At 36.6% G+C, this 25,083-nt stretch overlaps 2 protein-coding genes across 2 annotated transcripts in view; one reads left to right on the top strand and one right to left on the bottom strand.

Annotated features, from left to right (window-relative positions):
* Positions 1 to 13,321, top strand: part of LOC107570136 (round spermatid basic protein 1-like) — a 31,320-nt gene extending 17,999 nt beyond the window's left edge. The window contains exons 8-9 of the transcript XR_001606994.1: positions 1,915 to 1,929; positions 13,312 to 13,321. The gene's annotated coding sequence lies outside the window, so the exon portion shown is untranslated. The remainder of the gene's footprint in view (positions 1 to 1,914; positions 1,930 to 13,311) is intronic.
* On the bottom strand, positions 1,728 to 23,765 carry LOC107570169 (tyrosine-protein phosphatase non-receptor type 22-like). Its single transcript, XM_016256374.1, has 29 exons — positions 23,176 to 23,765; positions 22,788 to 22,894; positions 19,849 to 19,957; positions 16,464 to 16,540; positions 16,208 to 16,303; positions 16,018 to 16,056; positions 15,663 to 15,734; positions 14,700 to 14,759; positions 14,020 to 14,162; positions 13,383 to 13,449; positions 13,212 to 13,289; positions 13,052 to 13,132; positions 12,766 to 12,881; positions 9,253 to 9,827; positions 9,068 to 9,157; positions 8,265 to 8,336; positions 8,113 to 8,184; positions 7,894 to 8,021; positions 7,758 to 7,785; positions 7,565 to 7,642; positions 6,402 to 6,458; positions 6,221 to 6,283; positions 6,003 to 6,133; positions 4,958 to 4,985; positions 4,713 to 4,775; positions 4,499 to 4,608; positions 3,302 to 3,332; positions 3,083 to 3,193; positions 1,728 to 2,876 (listed from the first exon to the last, which is right to left on the bottom strand). The coding sequence occupies exons 2-29, from the start codon at positions 22,887 to 22,889 to the stop codon at positions 2,815 to 2,817; spliced, it is 2,739 nt and encodes a 912-aa protein (XP_016111860.1). The 5' UTR covers positions 22,890 to 22,894; positions 23,176 to 23,765; the 3' UTR covers positions 1,728 to 2,814.
* Positions 23,766 to 25,083: the final 1,318 nt, after the last annotated feature.

Below are 25,083 nucleotides of genomic sequence, written 5' to 3'. Positions count from 1 at the left end.
TGTAACATGGTGTGGTAAATGGGCAACTCTGGTAATGCTGCCCTCTCATTCATTGATCTGCTAACCGTTATGCTCATGTGTCCTCTGAATAATAGCTTTCTAAGATTAAACATTATTTGGATAATTGGTTAAAAAATTTTTTAAATCTCTTAATAGCCCTACAAAAATACACCGAGTGAGCAAAACCGGTAAAAATGGTTTAATTACCATTATAACTATCTCACAATGTTTACATATGAATAAAAGCCTACATTAAAATCTGTCATATAAATTGGTCTCTTCATTAGAAATTAGCCTACTGATTTTTTTATAATATTAAAAATATCTGTATGACATTATATTCTGCAGTTCTTCTCTGTTGTACCAAATATCTATACTTTTCAAATTATCATATCGAAGTTAGAAATTCAAATATTGTGACCAAATTAATTTTGTAGGGTGCCACAAATTTGTAAAAATTTCCAAAGGGTGCCGTGACTAAAGAAAGGTTGGGAAACACTGATTTAGAAGACGAAAACCAAACAAAGTTAAGTCTGACACAGAGAAAGGGACCGATGGCCGGCCAGCCGGGTTCGTCTTTATTTAAATTTATGCGTGTGTACTTCTAACATGTTTGGTTGGTAAAATAAGTGTTGTAAATTCAAATCAGAGTGTCTTCCGTGTCTGGAATGGATGTATTCTTGAGTCTATAAGGTAACAATAATATAATAAGATAACCTTGTTTGAAATGGGTTTGGCTAAAATAAAATTTAGGTACTTATACTATATTGACTGGGTTAAATAGAATTGCATTTCTAAAAAGAGACTAAAATACAATTTTCATTGACTACAACTAGACTAAATGTCATCAGTTTTCGTCGACTAAAACTAGACTAAAATGCTCAGACTTTTAGTCGACTAAAACTTGACTAGACTAAAAAGAGTATGAACGTGACTAAAACTAATAAAAACTAAAATGACAGTTTCACACAAAGACTAGACTAAAACTAAAATTAAAACAGGCCGCCAAAAACCACTACGTGTCAGTAATGTTTTTGAACATGTTGACATGTTTCTTTTGAATGGGATTAAGTCTTAAAGCAGGCATTTAGTGTTTTTGAAAGGGTTATGGACAGTAGTTGTGCTTCTCTGTTGATGCCAAGTATTGCTAATGACTGATTTGAATGTAATTTCACACCAGCAAGCCAATCAGTCTGCAGTGATTATGGTTTCAACAAAATGATCTAATGGCTTTCCTTAATCAAATGCATCCTCTATAAATGAGTGCCTTTTATTGAGTCTTTAATTGTCTGCTATTAAGCTAATTGATGTTATTCAAGTTGTACAAAGCATTAATTGTGATGGAATTTCATAAAGTCTAGCAATAAGTAAAGATTGGGGATTTATTATCATAAAACGTCATGCTTACTCTGTGATACAAATTCTACTTATCCAAAAGTAACTAAAGGTGACTGTTTTATTGGTCACCAAATGCCAACAAAATAAAGAAAAAATTGTGGTAAATGACCTATAGAGAATTCAAAATCATGCAATATGAATCAAATCTGCTTCCTATATTTCCCAGTGTTTTAAAATTAGGGTTAGGAATATATAGGCAGGTGTGAAAGCCTAAACAAAAATAATTTTCCCTATACTAATCAATGGCATTTCCTCAGTTAAAGGTTCTGTAGATTAACAATTTTGCTTAGTGAAAGAAAAGATTATTTCACCCAGAATACTTAAAATTCTTTTAAGATGTCTTTATTGGTGTCTTTAACACCAATCCATTAAGATGAATCTTCCCATATATACAGTTTCAGACATGTTTTCCACTCAGCATCACACAATAATGCTTTTATACCTTACGGTTTCATGTTATATTGAAATAAACATGATGTTTAGTGTTCTATGTTTCTTCTGAATTTTGGCAGCTAGTTTTCTTTTTTTTGTGTGCGTGTTGATCAGGTTTCGATGGTCGTTTGTAATATAGGCAAAATCCACTTAGGGATCAAGGCATGCTCTGTGTGTTTGATTCATTATTTGCTCTGTTTGATATTTGTATAAAGTTTTTCGATTTCATTGATTTTTAAGGACTAATTAGATGGTCAGTTACGAACATAGTCAAAGTAATGTTTTGTAAATGCTAAGTTACATTTAATAGAACTGTCATGTGGATCTTTTCAATTGTGTAAAAATGCAATGGAATGCATAGACTTTTTTCTGTATTTTTTTAAATAAACCATTTTATGAGTGTACCAAGCGTTTCACTGCATCAGAAATTGAAAATATACAAATAAGAAAAGGCAGAGTTATATACTGTCACAAAACAAAATGCCAACAGATATTCACAATCTTCTGTCATTTTCATCCCTTTCAGATAGACATGGCACCAAATGCGCTGTTACTAAGCCTAATGTTATGTGACATAGAAAAGCTTGATTGGCCATGGTTACCTGCAGCGCTATATATTATAAAATACATCAAAATGTTACCTATAAGATTACAGAAGTATCTACTTTTCAGCACATTCATCCCCTTTATTATCTTGTCTTTAGCTACACATCTGTAATCATTTTATATACATTTTAGTTGCATAAAGTTGCAACACGCTTCAATATTTAAAGTCTAAAAAGGCAATTCGCTTGCATTATACCTTTACAAATTGTCAAAGTCATTGACAAAAGTACAATCTTTATATATGTCCATCTATTGAGTGAGGTCTGTTGTTGTGCTTCTATCCTTTAAAAACCACAGCGAAAGAAAACTTTGCTCAGTAAATCCTCTTTTGAACTATCCTGTCAGGCTGTTTTCCTTTTCTTTCACCTTCAGCATGAACTAGACCCATGTTCCTGGCTTATTTCGTGGGCCTTTTGGCTTTCCAAAACGAGATCCAAAAGCTGTGGAGTAAGAAAAGGGTCACTGTCATGTACAGGCCAAGAATCAACAAGAACTGAAAAATAAATTAAAAAATCAACAAGAACTGAAGAAATATGAAATAGAGTAGCTCTATCTTGTGGCAGCTTTTAAACTCTTAGAACATCAGTTTGGAATCATACTGTATTTTGTCCTTTAAAAATATATTAGAAGGGGGGCGATATCTTACAAAATAAGAAACCAACAGCAGCACCATAGGGTGGTGGAGCAGACTGAGGCGGGGCTGGAGACTGGCCTGAAGGTGGGGCTGGGGGCGGGATCGGAGGCGGGGCCATTTTTTCTGCAAATGACAGTTACATGATGTTCAAGCCACACACAGCTGCTTATTTGTCCTTTGACTTACATGTTTATTTTAATAGAATTAGTAGTAAGTGGTTATTATACATACGCTTCTGTTTTCCTTTCAAAAATTTTATACTCTGTAAGAAAAGAAAATATGTATTGACATTTATAATATTCGCTTTTATCAAATAAAAAATGAGGCCATCTGTCCCAAAGTATTTCTTTTATTTGACATGGCATCTTAAATGCTTCTGCATGAGGCGTATGGGACAATGGTCAAAAACATCTGTCTAGCACTCTTGCATAGAAAAACTATGCAGTGGGATGTAAAAACGTTCTGTGTTAAAGGCCATTTTGGGGCCATTCACACAATGTGTTTTTTACAGAGAGAAAACTGTCTTAAGACATGTTTTAACTTCAGTTATGCATCAAATGTCTGCCTAGCGCATGTTTACATATAAGGATGATGGAAAAGTAGCGGAGTAGAATGCAAAAATGTGTTCTGTGTGAACGGCCCTTAAAGGCTTAGTTCACCCCAAAATTACTCACCCTCATGTCGTTCCAATCCCATAAGACCTTCGTTCATCTTCAGAACACAAATTAACATATTTTTTATCAAATCTGATAGCTCTCTGACCCTCTGTAGACAGCAATGCAACTGCAGTGTTCTCAGGTCCAGAAACGTAGCAAGGACATTGGTAAAATAGTCCATGTAACATCAGTGGTTCAACCATAATTTTACGAAGCTACGAAAATATTTTTTGTGCACAAAGAAAACAATAATAACAATTTAATCAACAATTCTCCCAGAGTTACCGTCTTCTGCCATTTTGGAGAGTACCCCAAAACGTAATCAACGTAATCAGCGCTGCGTTTAGCATGCACACGCTGTCTACTGAACATAAACATGTTATTGCTTTCATTGTGCACAGAAAGTATTCTCGTAGCTTCGTAAATCATAGTAAGCATGGTTGAATGCAAAAACGTGTTGGTGTATGAACTGCCTCTAATCAGTTTTGGTGTTTAGAAATGCGAGGTAGGGAGCGCGTTTTTAAAAGAAAAACTTCCTTAAATTGACATGGCGTTTGAAAAAAAAAAAATGGAAAAGCTGTGCAATGGAATACAAATACGCTCTGTGTTTACGGCCCCTTTAAAGTGCATTCAAGGCAGGTTATTTTCAGTATGTGGGTTCGGTGGGAAACATATAATACAAAATAAATTTGCCATCAGTAACCTAAATTTTACATGCTTATGATGCCATACACTTTACATGTAACAAATACAGAGACTTTAGAAGGTGAACCTTGGTCCTGGCCTTGCTGACCAGTGAAGTTTTCTCTCCCCCCTTGTCCGACTGGTTCTCTGTTGGTCCCGTTGCTGCCGGCTGGCTGCTGAGTGCCGTCTGGTGCTCTACTGTATTAGCCACAGGGCAAGCTAAACTAAGGTTATGTAGTAAGGGTTATGCAGTTTCATGAACTGACTTCAATCACCGTTAAGGGATTCATGCTGTCACTCACCTTGGCCCCCAGTTGCTATGGTTACTGCGACAGGCAGAGTCAGCGGAGCCACAGATAGAGACTCTGTAAAATTAAACACAGCTGTGCACACATAGATCCAATAATAGTGCAGCCTCTTTATCTCTGTCGCACAGTGACAAACTACACTGCTGTGCACTAGAGAGGGCAAATTTGCTTGTACATGATATGTTGTAATGACACTAGTGACTGAGGTGTGGGAGGACACAATGGAAACACCAGCCTACCTTGTTTTGAACTTTTTGCTCTGACGCTCTGTTATAAAATGACACATTTTGGTCAAGCATTGATCATACAATTGGAAAAAGCATTTCTGTACAGCTTAAAGGGGTCATATGATATTGCTAAAAAGAACATTATTTGGTGTATTTGGTGTAATGAAATGTGTTTATGCGGTTTAAGGTTAAAAAAACCTTAAAAGCGGTCTGAAAAGCGAGGTGTGCTCTGATTGGCCAGCTATCCAGTGCATTGTGATTGGCCGAATACCTCAAGCGTGTGACGGAAATGTTACGCCCCTTACCATATTGTGATGCCGTGTCCCGGCCGGAGCAAAGAGACAAAAACATTAAAACCCATTATAAACGAGGCATTTGTTGCCATCCAGTGGGGACATAATTACGGATTATAATGATTTATACTGTCTTTTTACGCGTTGCGTTGCATCGCGCCGTGTAAACATAAAACCATGTCTGCATTTGTGATCGGAGAAATGACAAACAACAAGGCTGCTTACTCTACACTGCTCAAAACTCGTGTTTGAATCATCAGTGGCAAATCCTTTAAATATGAAAAACGTACTTACAGTCTGTGAGTCAGAACAGCTGGCATTGTAGGCTAGAGTGAGCGGAGGCCGGCGGCTAGAGTGAGCGGAGACCGGGGGCTAGAGCGAGCGGAGGGTGGTCGGCCTGAGTGAGCGGCGGTGGGCGGGCTTGAGAACGGCGTGGCCGGCGTATTCGACGAAGGAGCGGCCGGTGGGCTTGCGGCAACCACGTGACGACTCCGGGCTGGACTTAACTTTTATAAAGAATATCTCTTTGGATTTGAGACTTTAGTCTTTGCAACTTTACAGATCTTCTTTATGCACCAAGAGCTTGTAACACTCCAAAGAGAAAGGAAAAATTGAAATTGCATCATATGACCCCTTTAAATTAGAGGTTTGTTTCTTCTAGTCCATGTCTATATGCTTTACTCCTAAATGTTGACAAAATTCGCTTTTAGTATATAGTGAGTATAAAGTATGTAGCAATAGTATAAAGGTAAATGCAAAGTAACCTTGCTTCGGCTCCAAGAATAATCAAGGAATGATCTGGGCTGGGAGCTGCCTGACCATTCAGAAGACGTGCCCAATCTCAATCTCTGCTGCTCTGCCTCAGCTGGCTGACAGGGGGCGCTGCTGTCGGCCACTTTAATGAAAAAAATAGATTTTTCAGCTTTGTTAATAAATGTAGATGAAGTTTTTCTGTATACTGTAAGTTCTGTGTATACTGCACCTTTCTCCGTGTGAAAAATGAAAGACTCTGGAGTTCTTTCAGGAAGTGGTGGAGTTACACTTTCTTTATGAAACAAAACGTAGTGTGAGTTGTGTAGACTATATTTGAATCAGCGAAAATATGTTGGAGATTGTAAATTGAACAGTTACACACTGGAGTATGTGATGCACAGTAGGCCTACCTGTCCCAGGAACTGAGTTAAATGCCTGCTCACGTGGTGTTGGGGTGTGTAGAGATTCTAAAGTTAAAAAAAGGTAAGTAAAAAATAGCCTATATTAAAACAATCAACCAAAATGACACTGACAGAACTTCCTTAAAGGCCTAGTTGTTTTAGAACAAGTATATAATATGGAAAGAAAGTTACAAACATGTATCCTCAGTGTTGCCATTAACCTCTAAGCCACTTGAAATTCTACTTTCAATTTAAAATGTCCTAAGAATCAATTATGAATTATGTGTGGATACATTTGATGCTTTAAATGTTTCTGTCAATCCGTTTTTGATTGATAACTTGATAACCAAAAATGTAGGCATGAGACTAAAATCTAAACTGTACAATTTGCAACCAAAAATGATTCTGCAGAGATCTAGATCTGGGAGTCGATCCCAAAAAGAATCAATTCTTCCATGACGAGGCGTTAGGAATTAAGACTTGAATTGGAAAAATTTGATTCTGATTAATTTGATTAATTCTGATACATTCTTGTGAATGTTATTCAATAAAAAGACTCGTTTGGATTCGTTTACTGATATATTTGGTGACTTTTTCTGTAAATTACATTATTAAATACCAGTAGGTGGTGACCAGTGAGTGTCTATTTATGTAAGTCATTGAGTCGTTGTCGTCCGCTAAAAGATTGCTCAGGAGTTCACAACACCAATGCTTCTATACAAAGGCGGCTAAACAATAATTGAGCAGCACGACGCCTATCTTTGAAACAAGAGGTAAGTGAACACAAGGACAGTCATTAATCATGAAATATGTGATGATAAAGTATATTCATTTTGAGCGACCACCTCACCAAGCATTCAGCTCAGATATTAATGTTGTATGCTACATAAGGTTTGGTCACTTGGCTTCCTTTCACAAGTGAATCGACTCCCAAAATTCTAGATTTGTATGGGTTTGTATGGTATTTTGTTTGCATTGTTATACTGTCAGTTTTTGTAGTCATTGTTAAAGGTAGACGCATTTTAAAATTGCCTTAAATATGCATGTGTAAATATAGCATGTTTTCACTTGCTTAATGTCACCTAGCTTTAACACCAGTATATAACTGTGAATTTCTGCAGAGTATATTCAAAGTTAAATTTGTACTACACACTATTCCTGTGAAGTCTTACCCTGAGGTTGTTTGTACAGTAGGGGAGGAGGACTGTGACTTGTGATCGGAATAGGACTGAGTGGAGCAGATGATGATGCTGCAGCAAAAAAGAGGAAGTTGTCAACAATGTAGCCAGAATTAATTTCTTGCTGGTTTGCGGCTGTCTTATCTATGACTTTGAAATCCTAAATATATATATATGACGGACTTACCAGGAAGTGACATTCTAAGTTTTAAGCTCTGAAATAAAGAACATAATTTTATTTATGATTATATTGTTTAGGTTGGTGTGTTCTATTAATATGATGAAATTATTTATTAGGCTGTACATCTTCTGCATCTTCTCACCTTGCTTCTGGACCAAGATCGCTTCATGTCTGTCTGAGCTTCATTTGTTTGCCCAGACCATTCTAGAGATTTCCCAACTCTCATTACAACATCCTGTGGCTTTTCCTGTGTTATGTTTTGTACCAAATCTGTTGAAAATTAGACGACAGTTTGATAAGGTGCAAAGAAGTGAGAACATGAAATGTGTTATAGATTCATCCCTGCACATCATTGTCATACCCTCATCTGTGGCCATTTCAAAAGACTCTGGAGTTCTCTCAGGCAGTGGGGGCACAGGTGAAGGCGGGCTATCTTTTTAGAGAAAACAGGAACATTTACAGGTGCTGTCCATCAAATCTATACACAAATTTTCAAGTGTGCATAATTCTCACCTTTATTGATGCTCTCAGATTCTGAGCTGGTTGGGATCACCAATGTCAACGTCTCAGTGTTTTCACTGATATCTGGAAACAAGACAATATATTGTGATGTAGATTTTAAAAATCTTTTCCTTTAAGTTAATAGAAAATGTACTGGACCAATTTGTATATGTTGTATGGCTTGAAATGTCAGTTAATGTAAGTGAGAATCAGTGTTGTTATTGTTACTATAAATAATAAATAAACACAAATCTGTTATTAAAATAATTTTCAATGACTGAAATAGTTAAAATAACAGAAGATTTAAATATTAGATATAAAAAAGTACTAAAATTGCGATAACACTATTCATGAAGCCTATATAATGCATTGCATGATGCATGATTTCAGATATAATTGTAACCAGTTATAAAACGTAATAATACTTAATTTTAAGACCTTTAGAAAGCATTAAAACACATGATAAACAGTGGAATCTGCAAATATTATAATGCGTTTTAATTTTGTTTACAATTATTTATGTAAAGATATAATGCACTTCAGTTTATTATGAATACCTTAATGATGCATTATACACAAAGGCTTTAAGTGTTACCAAATTACTGAAACTAAAACTTTCATTTTGGTTTCAAAACTGTCATTTTTAAAACTAAAAATGACAAGAGCCCATAAAATTAAACTAATATAAAAATGAAAACTGAAATATAAAAATAAAAGCCAGTTCAAGATATTAATAAAAAATACTGTAATAGTATATAAAATACAACTAAAATAGCATGGGGAGGATAAACATTTAGACCTTAAGTTGGACTAACCGTTAATTTCATCTTCCAGTATAAAGGACTCTGGGGTTCGCTCTGGCAAAGGAGGAGGAGTGTCTTCATCAGATGAAGGTTTATTTGCACCTTTGTACAAATTATAACACAGGAAATTATCTTAAGTGATGCATCATTAATAGTTTTCAGAAATCAGTTGCTAAAATAGCCATAGATTTTCATACCTTTGTCATTGCAGTCATGTTTTGGCAGTTCTAACACCTGATTATTAAGGGTTAAACTAGGTATTGTGAAACAATGATTCTCCGTCGATGCTTCATGAGTTATAGAGTCCATAACACTGTGATTGTTGCTAACCGGTTGAGACTCAGGACCAAAATAAGGATCTTCGACAGTGTAGCAGACTGTGCTGGAAATGATAGGGTTGTGCTCTGTGGCAGCAGGACTGACATCTTGGTTTTCTGCACACTCCAGATGCTTCATACTTGGCTTCAGCTCCTGTACTAGGCGGATGGGATAGTTTAAGCATGCAGCGTGAGTGAGATCAGTGTTAAAGCTGGTGGATGGCTCAGTTCTGTGAGATCCACAGGTTGTTAAGTCTGTTTGAGGAGTTGCTGCTATGAATGACCTCTGATCTGTAATCTGGGTCCATTCACTCATTGTATTGAGCATGTCTGCAGGATTGAGTTTTGTGGAGATGACCTCTTGACTGAATGGTTCTGAATGAGACTGTGACCAAGAAGTGACATTGTGTGTGATGTGACTGAGTTCATTTATAGGGATTTCCATCTCGTTATTCCTATCAAAAAAATGAAAGATTTTGTTATGATCAGGAATACCACAAAGACATTCGCAATGTGTCTTAGGATGTGTTTACAATTGTAGTTTGGTTCTTTTGGTCTGGACCAAAAAAAAATGTTTACATTTAGTCCTAGTTTGCTTAGCGTTCACACTGTCATTTTTTAAAACTGAACCCAAAGATACAACATAAAAGGCATAAGGATACACATCCTGTTCTTGTTTTGTTTAGATGTATTTGGTCTGCATTGCGATAATATTTAAATGAAACCGCACCAGAGTTTGTTTGGAAGTGCACCAATGCACACCTTTTCAGGAGGAATCGGTCCTCTTGTTTGGTGTGTATCAAGGTTCGTATGGCAGCATTCATACTTTTTCAAATGAACCACACTAGAGCAATCACATGTTTTAATCGAACCAAACCAGCCAAGTGTGAAATTTCCCTTTGACATGAAACAATTCAAAATTGTTGATGACATTTAAATGTAAAGTTTGAATTAAAGTAAGATTTTTCTTTTTGACAAGCCTTACACAGCAACACGTTCAACCATTGGTGTTCATTTGAGGGTGGGACTGTTGACCAGTGACAGATGTTTGAAAAAAACTTTTGGAAACAATCATTGGGCCTGTCACAGTACCCACAATTATTATCTTGGCCACTTGAGAATGCGTATATGCAACAGGAAATAAGTGCAAAAGACTGCCCCAGATCTGAAAAAATGCTAAAGCTCAGTGCCCTTGATGCACATTAAATCTCTAATACCGCGTTAGTGGGGTATTTGAGGCTAAGTGTAACACACTATGTTCAGGGTCAAGCCTAGTAAAACTTTCCAGTGCAAGTTAAATTACTTCAATATTACATAATTTGGTAGTAAAACAAAGTTGTTGCAGAGATAAGTATGCATATTTTTTTTAAATATTTGCAACTGCTTTTTATCACTTAAAGGCATAGTTCACCCAAAAATTTAAATTATCCCATAATTTTCTCACCCTCAAGCCATCCTAGGTGTATATGACTTTCTTCTTTTAGATGAATACAATCGGAGTTATGTTAAAAAATGTCCTGGCTCTTCCAAGCTTTATAATGGTAGTGAATGGTGGGCGAGATTTTGAAGCAAAATAAATGACGTAGGAAGTGGATGATGTAGGAAGTGACAAATACGGAAGCGAAGAGGAGAGAGCAAAACAAAACACTGGTCACAAATTAGAAGTACAAAACAAGGATTTGTAAAGAAAAATGTCAGAGGATTTCAATATAAGCTAAGAGGAGACTGTTTTTCCTTTGCTGTATACAAAACTTGGTTCTCACGAGACTAGCACATTCTCACTGCAGCTTACGCTATGCCTACGTCCTTACGTCATCCACTGGAACAACACACTCTCATGAATGCGCACGTGACAGTTAGCGGAAGCTAGAGATAACGATATATAAAATTTTAAATATGAATATTTTTCTTACACAAATGCATCACTTCGCTTCAGAAGACCTTTATTAACCCCCCGGAGCCTTGTGGAGCACTTTTTATGATGGATGGTTGCACTTTTTTGGACTTAAAAATCTCAATATAAGCTAAGAGGAGACTGTTTTTCCTTTGCTGTATACAAAACTTGGTTCTCACGAGACTAGCACATTCTCACCGCAGCTTACGCTATGCCTACGTCCTTACGTCATCCACTGGAACAACACACTCTCATGAATGCGCACGTGACAGTTAGCGGAAGCCAGAGATAACGATATATAAAATTTTAAATATGAATATTTTTCTTACACAAATGCATCACTTCGCTTCAGAAGACCTTTATTAACCCCCCGGAGCCTTGTGGAGCACTTTTTATGATGGATGGTTGCACTTTTTTGGACTTAAAAATCTCGACCACCATTCACTGCCATTATAAAGCTTGGAAGACCCAGACATTTTTTAATATAACTCCAATTGCATTCGTCTAACAGAAGAAAGCCATATACAACTAGAGTAGGATAGCTTGAGGGCAAGTAAATCATGGTGTCATTTTAATTTTTGGGTGAACTATACCTTTAATTTGAGTCACCACAAAAATTTTGAAAAGTTTTATTTTAAAGTGCAAATAACTGAAATCAAAATGTGTAAATAAAGCTTTGTTAAAAAAATTAAAAAAAAAGTCACTTACAGCACTATGATTTACAACATGATGTAGTGTGTTCCATCAGGTAGTAAAAAGTTCTACACATACTTGTTCACATCCACTTGACCACTTGGGTCAAATACAGGAAATACGTCATGTTAGTACGTAGTAGACAAGTGTTCAAGTGCAAAGACAGCAAATGTGGAGATTGGGACAGGCCCATTATTATTATTATTCTTTTTATCTTTAGTGATGTTATTGGAACAGAAATTACACACACCAGCTTTAAAGTGATAGTTCAACCAAAAATGTAAATTTATTCACCTGTGGCAGGGTGAATAAATGATGAAAGAATTCATTTAATTTTTGGGTGAACTATTCATTTAAAATCTGTATAATTTGTATTAAAATGAGATATTCCCTAATACCTGTGCTCAGTTTGAAGCAATGCTCTGAAGTCTGTCCCAGTCTCTGATTTGGAGTCGCTGAAATCCGAGAGCTCACTCCCACTGCTTAAAGTGACAGGAGAAGGGGAAGCTGGGACCTGATTGATGATTCAATTAAATAGTTTACGTAGTAGACAAGTGTTCAAGTGCAAAGACAGCAAATGTGGAGATTGGGACAGGCCCATTATTATTATTATTCTTTTTATCTTTAGTGATGTTATTGGAACAGAAATTACACACACCAGCTTTAAAGTGATAGTTCAACCAAAAATGTAAATTTATTCACCTGTGGCAGGGTGAATAAATGATGAAAGAATTCATTTCATTTTTGGGTGAACTATTCATTTAAAATCTGTATAAATTGTATTAAAATGAGATATTCCCTAATACCTGTGCTCAGTTTGAAGCAATGCTCTGAAGTCTGTCCCAGTCTCTGATTTGGAGTCGCTGAAATCCGAGAGCTCACTCCCACTGCTTAAAGTGACAGGAGAAGGGGAAGCTGGGACCTGATTGATGATTCAATTAAATAGTTAATTGAACAGTGCAAAAACAATGCCATATAAATGCTCTGACTATGTTGTATAATGTGTCGTAACTGCAAAGCAAAATCAGTGAGAAATACAATTATGTATTTATATACTTGCATAAATAAAGAAATAATGATGGCATATCTAACCTCTCTGTTTGTTTCATCCATTGCTGCCAGATATCTCTCAAACAGCAATTTGATGGTCCTGTATACTAGTTCATATTGTTCCTAGGAGGAGAAGAAATTATCGTTAGGTAAAATGGAGACTTTTGGTTATGGCAATTTAAGGAGAAACTAAGTTGGTTACCTTTGTCTGAACCACAGAGGGCCTCTGTGTGCGCATGTCCTTTACCAGTTCAAAGATACTGAAATTCTCTGGGATCATCTAAACGAGCAAATAAGATCAGCACCTTGTCAGAATATAGATGATATTTTGTCAGTATAATGAAAGCTTCGGGAAGATGTTTTGAACTCTTACCTGTCTCTTCAGTAGATTCCAGGTATAGTCAATGGCACACAATGCACCTGTTCTTCCACAGCCTGCACTGCAAATCCAAGAGTTCCAAGAGAATGAGCCACAGTGAAAAAACAATTCTTTCTTCTCACTTTTGAACAACTTAGATTGATAGTCCCTTGAGAGTACTATATGAGTTGCAGTTTGCTACATAACACTGCTGTGGAGTGCTGAAAAAATCAATGAGCTGCCTATAAAGTGCTCAGAATATTCTGTGGAAAAACTTTTAAAATCTTTACAACACTAATAATTCAATAACACTGTTGATGAAATCTTTAGCTAATTGAAAAACGAGTACCCATTTGTTTTTGTTTGTTATGTAAAGTCATTGTAACTCAGTGTTAGCTGTAGTGCAGATGATTGTTGGGGTATTTGCTTGTTCTTGGTCAACCACCTACACATTTCCTGTGTAAAAGTTGAAGGTGGGCATCTTCCATGGTTACCGTTACAAACAACCTGTTTGTATCAGTATCTTGTGTTCATTTCCACCAAAATTTCCACCATGGCCACAATATGACCTCACACCTATTTGATTTACCCTCAAATGCAGTCATTGCAAAATCAATCCTAACAGTCGATCCCAGCAGATACAGGCGTTTACCTGCAGTGAATACACATGGGAATCTCATCATGATCCTGGTAAATCCGCATGTCCTGCAGCAGCTCCAGGATGGCAGGAATGGAGTCGGGTACTCCGTGATCCGGCCAGTTCACATAGTGCAGCTGCTTCAGTGTCCGAGACACCTGGAAATAACCGGTGTAATATAGACAGTTTTTTTCTGGTTACCTGGTTTCTAGTCATTAAAGCACCACATTTTGGTGGTTTTCTTTCATCACAACAAAACATCTGCAGAAATGTCAGCACCTGTCTGTCTTTATGTTTGTTCCACTACAATGTCTGCACAGTCTCTGAACGTTTTGACTATTAAAGCTGAATACTGCATAATCTTACACAATGACATTTTCAAGAAGGAAAAAAAAAACATGTATGGACGAGTCATAGATCACCACAACGTAATGTTTAACCTAAAGCAGTATTTTTGACTGAAGTGTGAACACATCCAGCGATCAGTTTATAAAGCTGCTATTTAATGGCAAACAACTAATCAGGACATTGGGGAAAAATTAGATTTTTATATGGTTTTATTTTAAAAGCAAGGGATAAAATAAAATAAAAGCATTTAAATAAATATCTTTTTGTATAAACTATAAAGATGGTAAAGGGTAAGCTTTGAACATTATTCAGTGTGTTGAAGTTACGATCAAAGAAATGGTACTTACTTGTTTAAATGTCACCTTCAGTGTCCGTGTCAAATATTCTCCCTTATTCTCATCAGACTCCTAGACAAAATCAAACATGTGCATGACTGGAATGCTCATTGGATCAGTAATTTGCAGATCATATTTTGGCTAATGTTATTCAATAGTGAAAACTGATTAAAGATCTAAACTAGTCCTAAAAGGTGCAGAATGTACAACCCTTAAATATGACATTATTGTTTTTAAGGGATGCACAAATATAAAATTCTGGTTGACACAATAAGCTGATAACTATTTTCAACTATTTTGTCTAAATGAATAAATAAATAATAAACTGAAAATAAACATTTTTAAGTGCTATGAGTGCATTTAAGCATGCAGCACAAAATTATAAAGTACAATATGAAACAACACTGATATTCATTTTTGAGATTTGCTAAAGATTACATTTAGAAGTTTTATTACATTACTAGTGTTTTAAAGATAAACTTTACGCTAAAAAAATCTGTAGAGGAAAAACCCTGAAAAGTTACTGATAATTTTCTACCAGGACATTATTCGACAAGTTTATAGACATTTCTCAGAAACACGTGATAAATCTACACAAAAAATTACTTCATATTGAAACCAACGTTTCTTAATGCAGATGAGTCCTATAAAATGACAAAGGTAATCTAAATGTGAAATGAAGGCCATACCAGTAACCAATATAGTACTGATAATTTGTGCACCCTGACAGTACTGATAATTTGTCTTTTTTCTAAACAGTAACATTTTTGTTTGTTATAAATGTCAACATATTAAGAAAACATAGTGACGTTGTGGAAGAACGCAATGTGTTTTTTGTATCGTACTTAGTGGTTCTAGATGTTGTGTTTTAGATACTGCTTGAATACTGAGAATCAGGCTTCAACGTGTGTGTGAGCGCAAATAAAACACAAGGACAGGAAGTGTGGTGTGAGTGACGGAAGAGGTGTTTCTTACATAGTATATGGTAAAGGGCTCACACACAAACACATCATCCTTTGACTCTGGCCAGTAACGCTCACATTTTTTCTGAAAGAAAGAGGAAAAGTAGCATTCAATCTCAACTGCTCCCTTCTGTCTACGCTGTGAAAATGTATATGCTGAGTGCATGGCAGCACTGTAATCGTATCAAACGTTTTGAAAGGGTAGGAGCTCAAGATAAAAAAAAGAAGTTTGTTCGAAAGAAAATGTCATGCTTGATGCATTGCCTCACCATTCTGAGGCAAGAAGGATGTGGTTAATAAAAATGTTTTCTTTTAAACACAGTGACTGTCAACATTTCCCCTATAACACACTGTCAGTTACAACTTACCCTTCCCATTTCAAACTCCCGGCAAACCATCACAATAACCTGCAGAGAGAGAGAGAGAGTTAGAGGCATTTAGATTTCATTGTGTGAATGTTTCTCCTTGGATCTGGCCAAAGTTCAAGCAAGTTGAACCTGTTTTCTACAGGAAGTGGAATGTGTGTGAAATGGTCATACGCTATAATCAAGCTCTCACCTGTACGTTGTATTCCCACAGCATCCTCCAGAAGTCAAGCACAGTGTTTGGCAGCGGGCCTTGTGTGGCAATATATGCCCTAGAGCCCAACACTCCCTGAAATAAATACAGAACAAATGGCAATTTTTCCTGAATCCTGAATAGCACTGATATTTTGTCAGTCATTGTTTAAGCATGTTTTGTTTAATCTGATCAGTGTATAGTTCTCTTTGTGTATAAATGTGTATAGCATGAGACCTTTCTTGTGCTTCCTTACCTTAATGAAACTAGCATTGATGTAATCTGTGTCATGTTTGGATGTGATGAGGGAGAGTTTTACTCTGCTGTGATCAACTGTGAGAAAATACAGCCGTCAGCATCTTATCTTCACAATCAATGCTTTTCATGGTTTTCATTTAACTGCTATTTTCAAATCTTGTACATCTCCTACATTGCTATCCATGTTTGTCTTTGGCATTGTCTAATGTGATACAGTGCAGTATTTATGGTATAATATACCCGGACAGCACACATACATCACACAGACGTATATTTGATGTACGCATTTTCATTTAGAAGATGTTTTTAGAACGTTTGTGCTACTGCAATACACTTCTACAATGTTTCCTGTCAGATGTTGACTAGACATTTAGAGAACATCTTTATGAATTAGAGCACTGTATGAAATGCTTGTAATTTTTACAGAATACTGTTAAAACGCTAACATAAAAACATTTACATTTATACATTTAACAGACAACTTTCTCACTTTTATATAAGCAAATTGCAAATAAGGAAAACAGCAAGTGGAGGTAATACCGTGAGAAGTGCTAACAATACAAAGTTTTAACCACCGTTCAGAATAGTACAAGCTATAGAACAGGAAGAGATTATGAAATAGTGAAAGGACAGAAGTTTTTTGCAGTTGCATGTTTTAAAAAAAACCCTGTTAATTGTAAATTAACTGTAAGATTTATGGTTTTGGCAAGTAACAACTATAAATTGTGTAATTTGCAGTGAAAAAACAATACAAGGACATTACCAGAAGACCCACTATTCACATTTTACATTTAAATTTTTTTTTTTTTATCAGTGCATGAAGGTGTTTGTGTTACACTTTCTGTTATATAGTTAATGTTTATGGCATTATTTTAGTGTTGTGTGTTACACTGGTGGTGTTTTGTCTCACGATTCATGATGGTTTTCTATTTTGCCACCTGTATTATGGTAGCTATCGGTATATTTTACAATATAAGCAGATTTTGGTACTTCAAGCACACTGGTATTTTAACATTATATAACTTAATGAAATGTACGGTTATGTTGTAAAATAAACACATGCACCAATATGTCATCCCAAATGTATTTTTTATGCTGAATTTTTGCCACCCATATCTGCAGTTTTTTTCCCTTAAATTTATGATACGGTACGGTGCGGTACAGTATATTATGGTATACCGTACTCAGTGGCACAAAGACGGGGTATGCAGTATATACAGTGCATAGGGGTGCCACACATAGGGGGGGGCGCCGTTTTGCCAAAATCATTCTGTGAAAATCTTATAAATAATCAAAAGCTAGTTATTAAAAGTAATTAATGCAACATTTTTACTTAACGGTTTTTAGCATTTTAACAAGTTCAAAAATGTATTTATTAAAATCTTATTAAGATGCGGAATGGCCGTATCTCTCTGCGACCACAACAAGCGGGAATATGAGGAAACTGCGAGCATACATCGTCAGTTAAGTCACGAAATTACCAAAATGGCGATTAAAACTGCAAAACTGTGCATGCATGTATGTGCATTAAATTTAAGAACACGTCTCTACTGAAATATTCTGCAATTCGAGATCACAATAGGGCGCAAGATGATAGGCTATGTAATTTTTTTTATTTATAATTTAATGCACAAGTAGGCCAAATGTGAGCACAGCTTTAATAAAAAGTTATAAATAATCAAAAGCTAGTTATTAAAAGTAATTAATGCAACATTTTTACTTAACGGTTTTTAGCATTTTAACGAGTTCAAAAATGTATTTATTAAAATCTTATTAAGATGCGGAACGGGCGTATCTCTCTGCGACCACAACAAGTGGGAATATGAGGAAACTGCGAGCATACATCGTCAGTTAAGTCACGAAATTACCAAAATGGCGATTAAAACTGCAAAACTGTGCATGCATGTATGTGCATTAAATTTAAGAACACGTCTCTACTGAAATATTCTGCAATTCGAGATCACAATAGGGCGCAAGATGATAGGCTATGTAATTTTTTTTATTTATAATTTAATGCACAAGTAGGCCAAATGTGAGCACAGTGCAGTTAAATGTACTAGAAAATATGAGCTAATTTTTCGTTAATTTATAAAGTACGAAAATGAAAAGAAAATTAAACCATATTTAAATGCATGAAAAAAACTTATTTTACATTCTTACATTATTTTCCTTTGTGCAGAGCTCGATTTAGGTATGACAAAAGTGCTGCAATGAATTCATTTTGACAACTAATAGAATGTTAAACATTGACTGATAACTTTTTCATTGATTATATAAAATTCAGTGAAGGTTGACTATAATTATCTGCATGTCTCATCCATGAGTGGGCCTAAGCAATGATGGAGAACAAGATTTTGGTGGTGTTAAGACCCAGAACCAAGCTTACTGAGCAATAAAGATATAGTGAGCCCTTTTATTAAAATACCTGGAGCCTAGGAAATACAAAAATAAGACAAAAATTGTCATTCACTCAGTAATACTTGATGTAATTCACAACTATCTCAATTACAATTAAGTAGAAATTAAATCAGTTATTCAATTGTGTTTTAGGCACTAAAACAGTCCAGTACTTTATAGTCAAATCCATTTCTATATTGAAATAATGAAGATTTCTGTGCCACCCCAGACTGGTTGCTGCCCCCTTCCTGGCTACCCCTATGAAAACATCCTGGCAAAAAAATAGATTTTTAAGTGTTATAATAGTGATTTTATAATGTCTAAATATAAATCCATTAGCAAAACATGTGAAAAGAACTATATTACAGAGTGGAAATGGTAAAGGAGACAATAAATGCTCCTCTGCTGCCATTTAGTGGTCATAGTGGGAATCATGACATTCATTTTAATAGTATTTGTTTTTTCTACCAGGTGAAATCTTGGCAGAAATCTTCCAGTTAGCATGGCAAATTTTCCATGAATTATCTCATATAAAATATAAAATACAGCTGTTCTTTTAAATACATTTTACTATACATAAATGTGCAAAAGTATTAATAATTTTAAGGCAAATTATATATATATATATATATATATATATTCAAAATACCTAACTAAAAAGTGAGCAATAGTACATCAGGAGTTAAAGGGGATGTTATGTGACACACTTTTCTTTTTTTCACTTTTCACTTTTTTCCCTATGGTATTAAAAAAGTGGGAAGGGGGTTCAAACCTTTGTCACTTTTTTCACTCCTGATGAGTTTGTATCCTTCCATGCACAAGCTAGTAATTGGGCTTTTGGTCATTGACTGGCAGAAAGTTTTCTGCTGGAGTTAGTGTTAGAGGCTACTAGAATACAGGGGGGTACCGACACTGATCTTGCATACCCCTCGGCAAATGTGCAGTATATTGTATCCATACTGTGTATTGTCAGATGTGATACTCACAGGGAACAATGTCTTTGTATCTGTTCTTCTTCACATTGTCTTGTTTGTCCGCGGCTGTGGTGGGGTACGTCTTCTCCGCACGATATTTAGTAGACTGTCTCTTCAGTTTCTGTTTTGACCAAGTTATATAAGATTCAGTTATGATTTTGTATCATTTTGTGTGATAAAAATTTTATTATTTTGTCATTTTATTTTCTGCTTATATTGCAAATAGCCCAAGCCAGAAGTTCAGGGCAGAGATGTTAATACTGATATTATTTTAAAGATAAAGCAGAATGAGAAAGCCTTCTGTGTTTCAAAAACTCTTATTTTTCGATGTATTTGACATCTAAACTGTGATCTGAGACTAACAGACTAAAGTTTGAAGCCCTGTGGTTAAGATTTGTGAAAACTAGATACGTCTGGCTATGTATGCGTGAGTGAGTGTGGCTGCCACAATATGCATGTGGGATGTACCATCACTCTCCTGTGTGTGTCTCTGCGCACAAGCACCTTGATCAGACCAAGAGACTTTCCGACCACAGCTGAGCTTACGAGAACCTTGTGAGCACAACAGACAATGAGCAAATATAGCAAGCTGTGTAATTTGCATGGGATTTCTGAGTTGAAACAGTCAGGACTGCGTATGAGGAACCAGCCCATCCCACTGTGGGAAACCCTCATGTTTTGTCCAAGAGTTTTGTACAGTGAGACTGGACATTTCTCTACATACATGTCCCTTGTGTGGGCATAAATTGCAGTCCAGCATTGAGGACCAGTAGTTCTGTTCTCAGTGTGATGGGAACTTGGGTTTCCATGTTCTGCCAAATAGACAGTTTCTCTTCCTGTAAACACTCCATTTGTAAGCGACTCGAATCACTATTCTGGCAGAAGTCTTGTCTGGCAGCGGTTTGACAGAGATAATAGAGCAGCATGTCTGAAAGTGCTTTTTTTTCATCGGAGTAGGAAGAGACCACTTCATGCAATTGAGAACGCAGACGGGGCCTTACGAGGTCTTCCTCATGGCCTGGTTTCACATTGGGAAAATAAAGACACAAACTAAACACTTTGCAGCTGCTGACAACTATAAAAGACACTCTGTAGCATTCAGGCTGGACTAAAGAGCAAGTTTTGTTCTGTAGGACAGGATAAAGCTGTAGTGGCAAAGACAGGCCTAAATCGGTTTGGTACTTCAGGGTTTAGCAAATGTGTACAGATGTGTCACTCTTTACTGAATAAATTAAGGATTGCATTTTAGTTATAGATATAAGAGTAACATGTAACTTGGTGATACATTTTTAAGCCTTAAAAATGGAGTGATGGCTGTTGTTTGACTGTCCAGTGTTGTAACCTTCTTTTACAGCAAGGGTTTTAAAACATTTTGATGCTAATGACCCCAAATAACCACAAAATATACTTCCTAAAATATATTTGCTTAATAGTTTCCTTTACAGCCATACATTGATGTAATATGCGTCATAAATTTACATATTCGAAATATTTGTCATATGAAGTCAAAACATACATAAAATCCTTTAGAAATTGGAACACTTTCATATATTAACAAATATATCTAGCCCATACAGATATGTATGTTTATGTCCAGTGCTTAACAATTTCATTAGACCACCACCACCCAATGTAAAATTTGTGCCACAGCTGCCCTAAACTAACACTATTGGTTATTACCAAAATATTTTTTTATGTTTCTGTAATGGTTAATCCGCCAGTATGTGTAAGCTTTTTAGTAACAGTAGTTTTTGTAATGCTAAAATATAATTTTCGAATTTATTGTTACTGAATGTATATAAAAAAAAATACTCCCCACCCTCAAACCCCCCCAATCTTTTGGAAGTCCACAGTTTGGAAACCTCTGATTTAGAGGATATTCTGGCTAAGATGAAGTGACTAAACGTTCCCCTTCAGAACATTTTCCTCATAATGCTACTTTGTAGACTCTAAGAAGCACACATTTGCTCCACTATTGACGTCAATGTAGAGGAACAGCTCGGTTCTAGTGACGCCAACGCCATTAGTTTAATTCCTAGTGAACACTGATAAGATATATACTTTTTTTAATGTTTGCATTGGATTAATTTAGGTGAGGAAATGTCTTATGTACTTCTATTCAAATACATACAATGTCCTTATATCAGCATACAAAATGACACCACATTGTTATTCGAAAACCACATTCCATCCATCACTGCCTGACATCCTGTTTCACTCTAAGTGCACTGTAAGCTGAGTTGGATGAAAGTGCATGTAAATAAATGTAAATAATAATAGACCTAATAATAAAAAACATCTTAAGCGAATTAGCATTTTTGCATTTTTCGCTTTTGTATTGCTAAGTTTGAGTCAGCGAGTGACGGCTCAGGATGGGTCATGGGTAACTAACTTCCTCTCAGTCACCCTGACTGTTCACATGGAACATCTAACAGTTGACATTTGAGGGGAATAGCATATGAAGGTTAATTTGGAAACAAATCTAAGCAGAAGTGAGACAAACGACTACTTTGGGGTAGTATATATTCAGTAATAAATTAGTTTGGGTAATAAATAACCACATCACAGTAAAACTTCTTGTACAAAAGCCTAAAGTAAGAGGCACTCTGTTAAGAAGAGGAAGTCCATGCTTAACCATTTAAGCCATTGCCTCAACTCACTGCCCAGACATGTTTTATTTTTTAGCTTACTTTTGGCACATGCAATGGTAATATTTTTTATTATCACAGTTCATTAATTTACAAAATTTCACATAGCCACACAAACATTGCATATAATGTAAAAAAAAAACAGGTTTGTTTTTAGCCTAGCATACAGCTACCTCATACAGGTGTATGTTGGCATCTTTTGCAACCTTGAGTATGCGCTGTCACATGACATAAATCTGAGAATGCATTTTCTTTTTCTCGGACGAAACCCTGCCATTTTTCAACATTTTGTTAATAACTTACCAAAAACTCTCCGGCAAAGCCGTTCTCTGCCCCTTCCTCTTCTGCTTCCTTGCTGCCGATTTTGGCCAATAGGTCCCTCAGAATCTGGGCTTGGGCATCCATGGCATGTTGTGTGACACACAGGTTTGTTTTTAGCCTAGCATACAGCTACCTCATACAGGTGTATGTTGGCATCTTTTGCAACCTTGAGTATGCGCTGTCACATGACATAAATCTGAGAACGCATTTTCTTTTTCTCGGACGAAACCCTGCCATTTTTCAACATTTTGTTAATAACTTACCAAAAACTCTCCGGCAAAGCCGTTCTCTGCCCCTTCCTCTTCTGCTTCCTTGCTGCCGATTTTGGCCAATAGGTCCCTCAGAATCTGGGCTTGGGCATCCATGGCATGTTGTGTGACACAGCAGCTTCCTCCGTCATATCAGAGATTGGGGAGATCGGTGGGCTTCTGAAAGGAGTCCATCTTTCACTTTCTCTCTGTGTGTGTCTCTTGTAGGTCTGTAGCTGAGTTGAGGAACTGTGCGATGTGGCGTCACGGAAGCAATGGCAGCAACAGTTCACAGGTTCTGTGGTCAACTCGAAGTATCACTGTGACCCTCTCCGCCCTCCATCTCTCACTTCAGCTTCTCTCGCTTGTTTCATTGTTGCATATGCGCTTCTTGTCTGTCTGTGGCCTTCTCTTTTTCTCTCTGCCTGCTTGTTTCTTTCTGTCCAACACTTTGTAGCACAATGTCTTAGAGCCCATACCCCCACACAGGAAGCTTTTGTGGGTGGGTGTGCGCCTGTATGTAAAACAAAATTGTGAGAAAGTCAAAGTCATTTGCTTCATTGCTCAAAGTGGCCAAGCCAGTTTGACGACATTTAAAACAGTTGTGGATGAACTAGAATTTAGAGAATGTGTAAATGATGTCAGACCAGAAAGAGATACTGTACTTGTGTGGCTCTTGGAATAAATGTATTCAGGTGGTTGACCTGACATATCAGGCAGTGACAGAAGTGTCCCAGTTGCAATGTCACATGTTTAAACGACATTTAAAACATTTTTCTCAAAATGTAATATTTTGTAATTCTTGTATAATTCTTAATTACTATTATATTATATTTATATTTATATTATTTTAGATTACTTTTCCTCTAACTTGTTTATCACATTGATTTAAATAAGATAATCTTACCAAGTTGATATAAAAATGTGAAGAAAAATTAAATATTCCATTCATTGTTACTGACAACATGAAGTGCACTAACACTACATTAAATTACGATTTCCCAAACTGGGATTTGTAAAGGAACTGAAGGGGGTTTGTGAGTTTAATGAAAAGCAAATAAATAATTAAATCATAAAAATGTAAAATTAAATTAAATAATTTTAAAACAACATCAATCAAAATAAAACATTTACTAAAAATAAATGAAATATTCTATTTGTTTACCTGCATGTCATGTGACCACTAACCAACGCCAGGGAACATGCAAATATGATACTTAATTATTAACTTATTACCTTAAAATCTCAGGGGTATTTCAAATAAATATATTAGGTGAAAGAGGTTCTGTCAGGATTCTAAACTGTTCTGTGTCGTGTTTGCCCCTGTTTCTGGTCCTGTGTTTCCTTATTTGGTCCTTCCTGTCTTATTAGGTTCCCTGATTAGTTCATCATTTGTTTCCAACTGTGTTTAGTTAATTATCCTAATTTCCCTGTGTACTTAAGTCCTAGTCTGTTCAGTTTGTGTTTATCAGGTCTACTCGTTCTCTACGTGTGTTGGCTCAAGCTCCTATTGTGGATTATCTCCTGTGTTTCGTGATTAAAGACTGTTAAACATTTCCTCGTGACTCCAGCTTCTCCCTGACGGAGAGCCAATTCCCGCCGCGATCAGCGAGCCAGCGCAAAGCTGAGCGACTGAGCAGAGGATTGCCCCGGACGTAGAGCTCAACTCATCAGACCAGGTGCGAGAGCCGGCGACAATGCCCGCTACGAGGGAGAAAGCGCGGACGGTGTGAGCGCAGAGAGGAGCTCTGCCCCCTGAACCGCAGCTGAGGGTGAGCTGAGTATGTCGCAGCGAAAGTGCCAAACCAAAGAGGTTAGGGCTCCAGTCCCCGAATCAAGTCCAGAGCGCCCTCCAGTGCCAGCTCCTTGTAAGCGCCCTCAAGTGTCCGTTCTTCCTGAGTGCCATCCTGTTCCCGTGTTCAGCCTAGAGGGGGCTTCCGATCCAGAGTTAAGCCCTGAATGCCCGGAGACTCACAAATGCCCGCCCGCCCTCCCACCCGCTCCTGCCTCCTCCACCGCTGTCGTCTGGC

This window comes from Sinocyclocheilus grahami, unplaced genomic scaffold (genome assembly GCF_001515645.1).
Source record: "Sinocyclocheilus grahami isolate Dianchi unplaced genomic scaffold, SAMN03320097.WGS_v1.1 scaffold29.1, whole genome shotgun sequence".
NCBI classification, from domain to species: domain Eukaryota; kingdom Metazoa; phylum Chordata; class Actinopteri; order Cypriniformes; family Cyprinidae; genus Sinocyclocheilus; species Sinocyclocheilus grahami.
The sequence above is the reverse complement of the archived record's forward strand: the minus strand, read 5'-3'. Positions and strand labels throughout refer to the sequence as shown.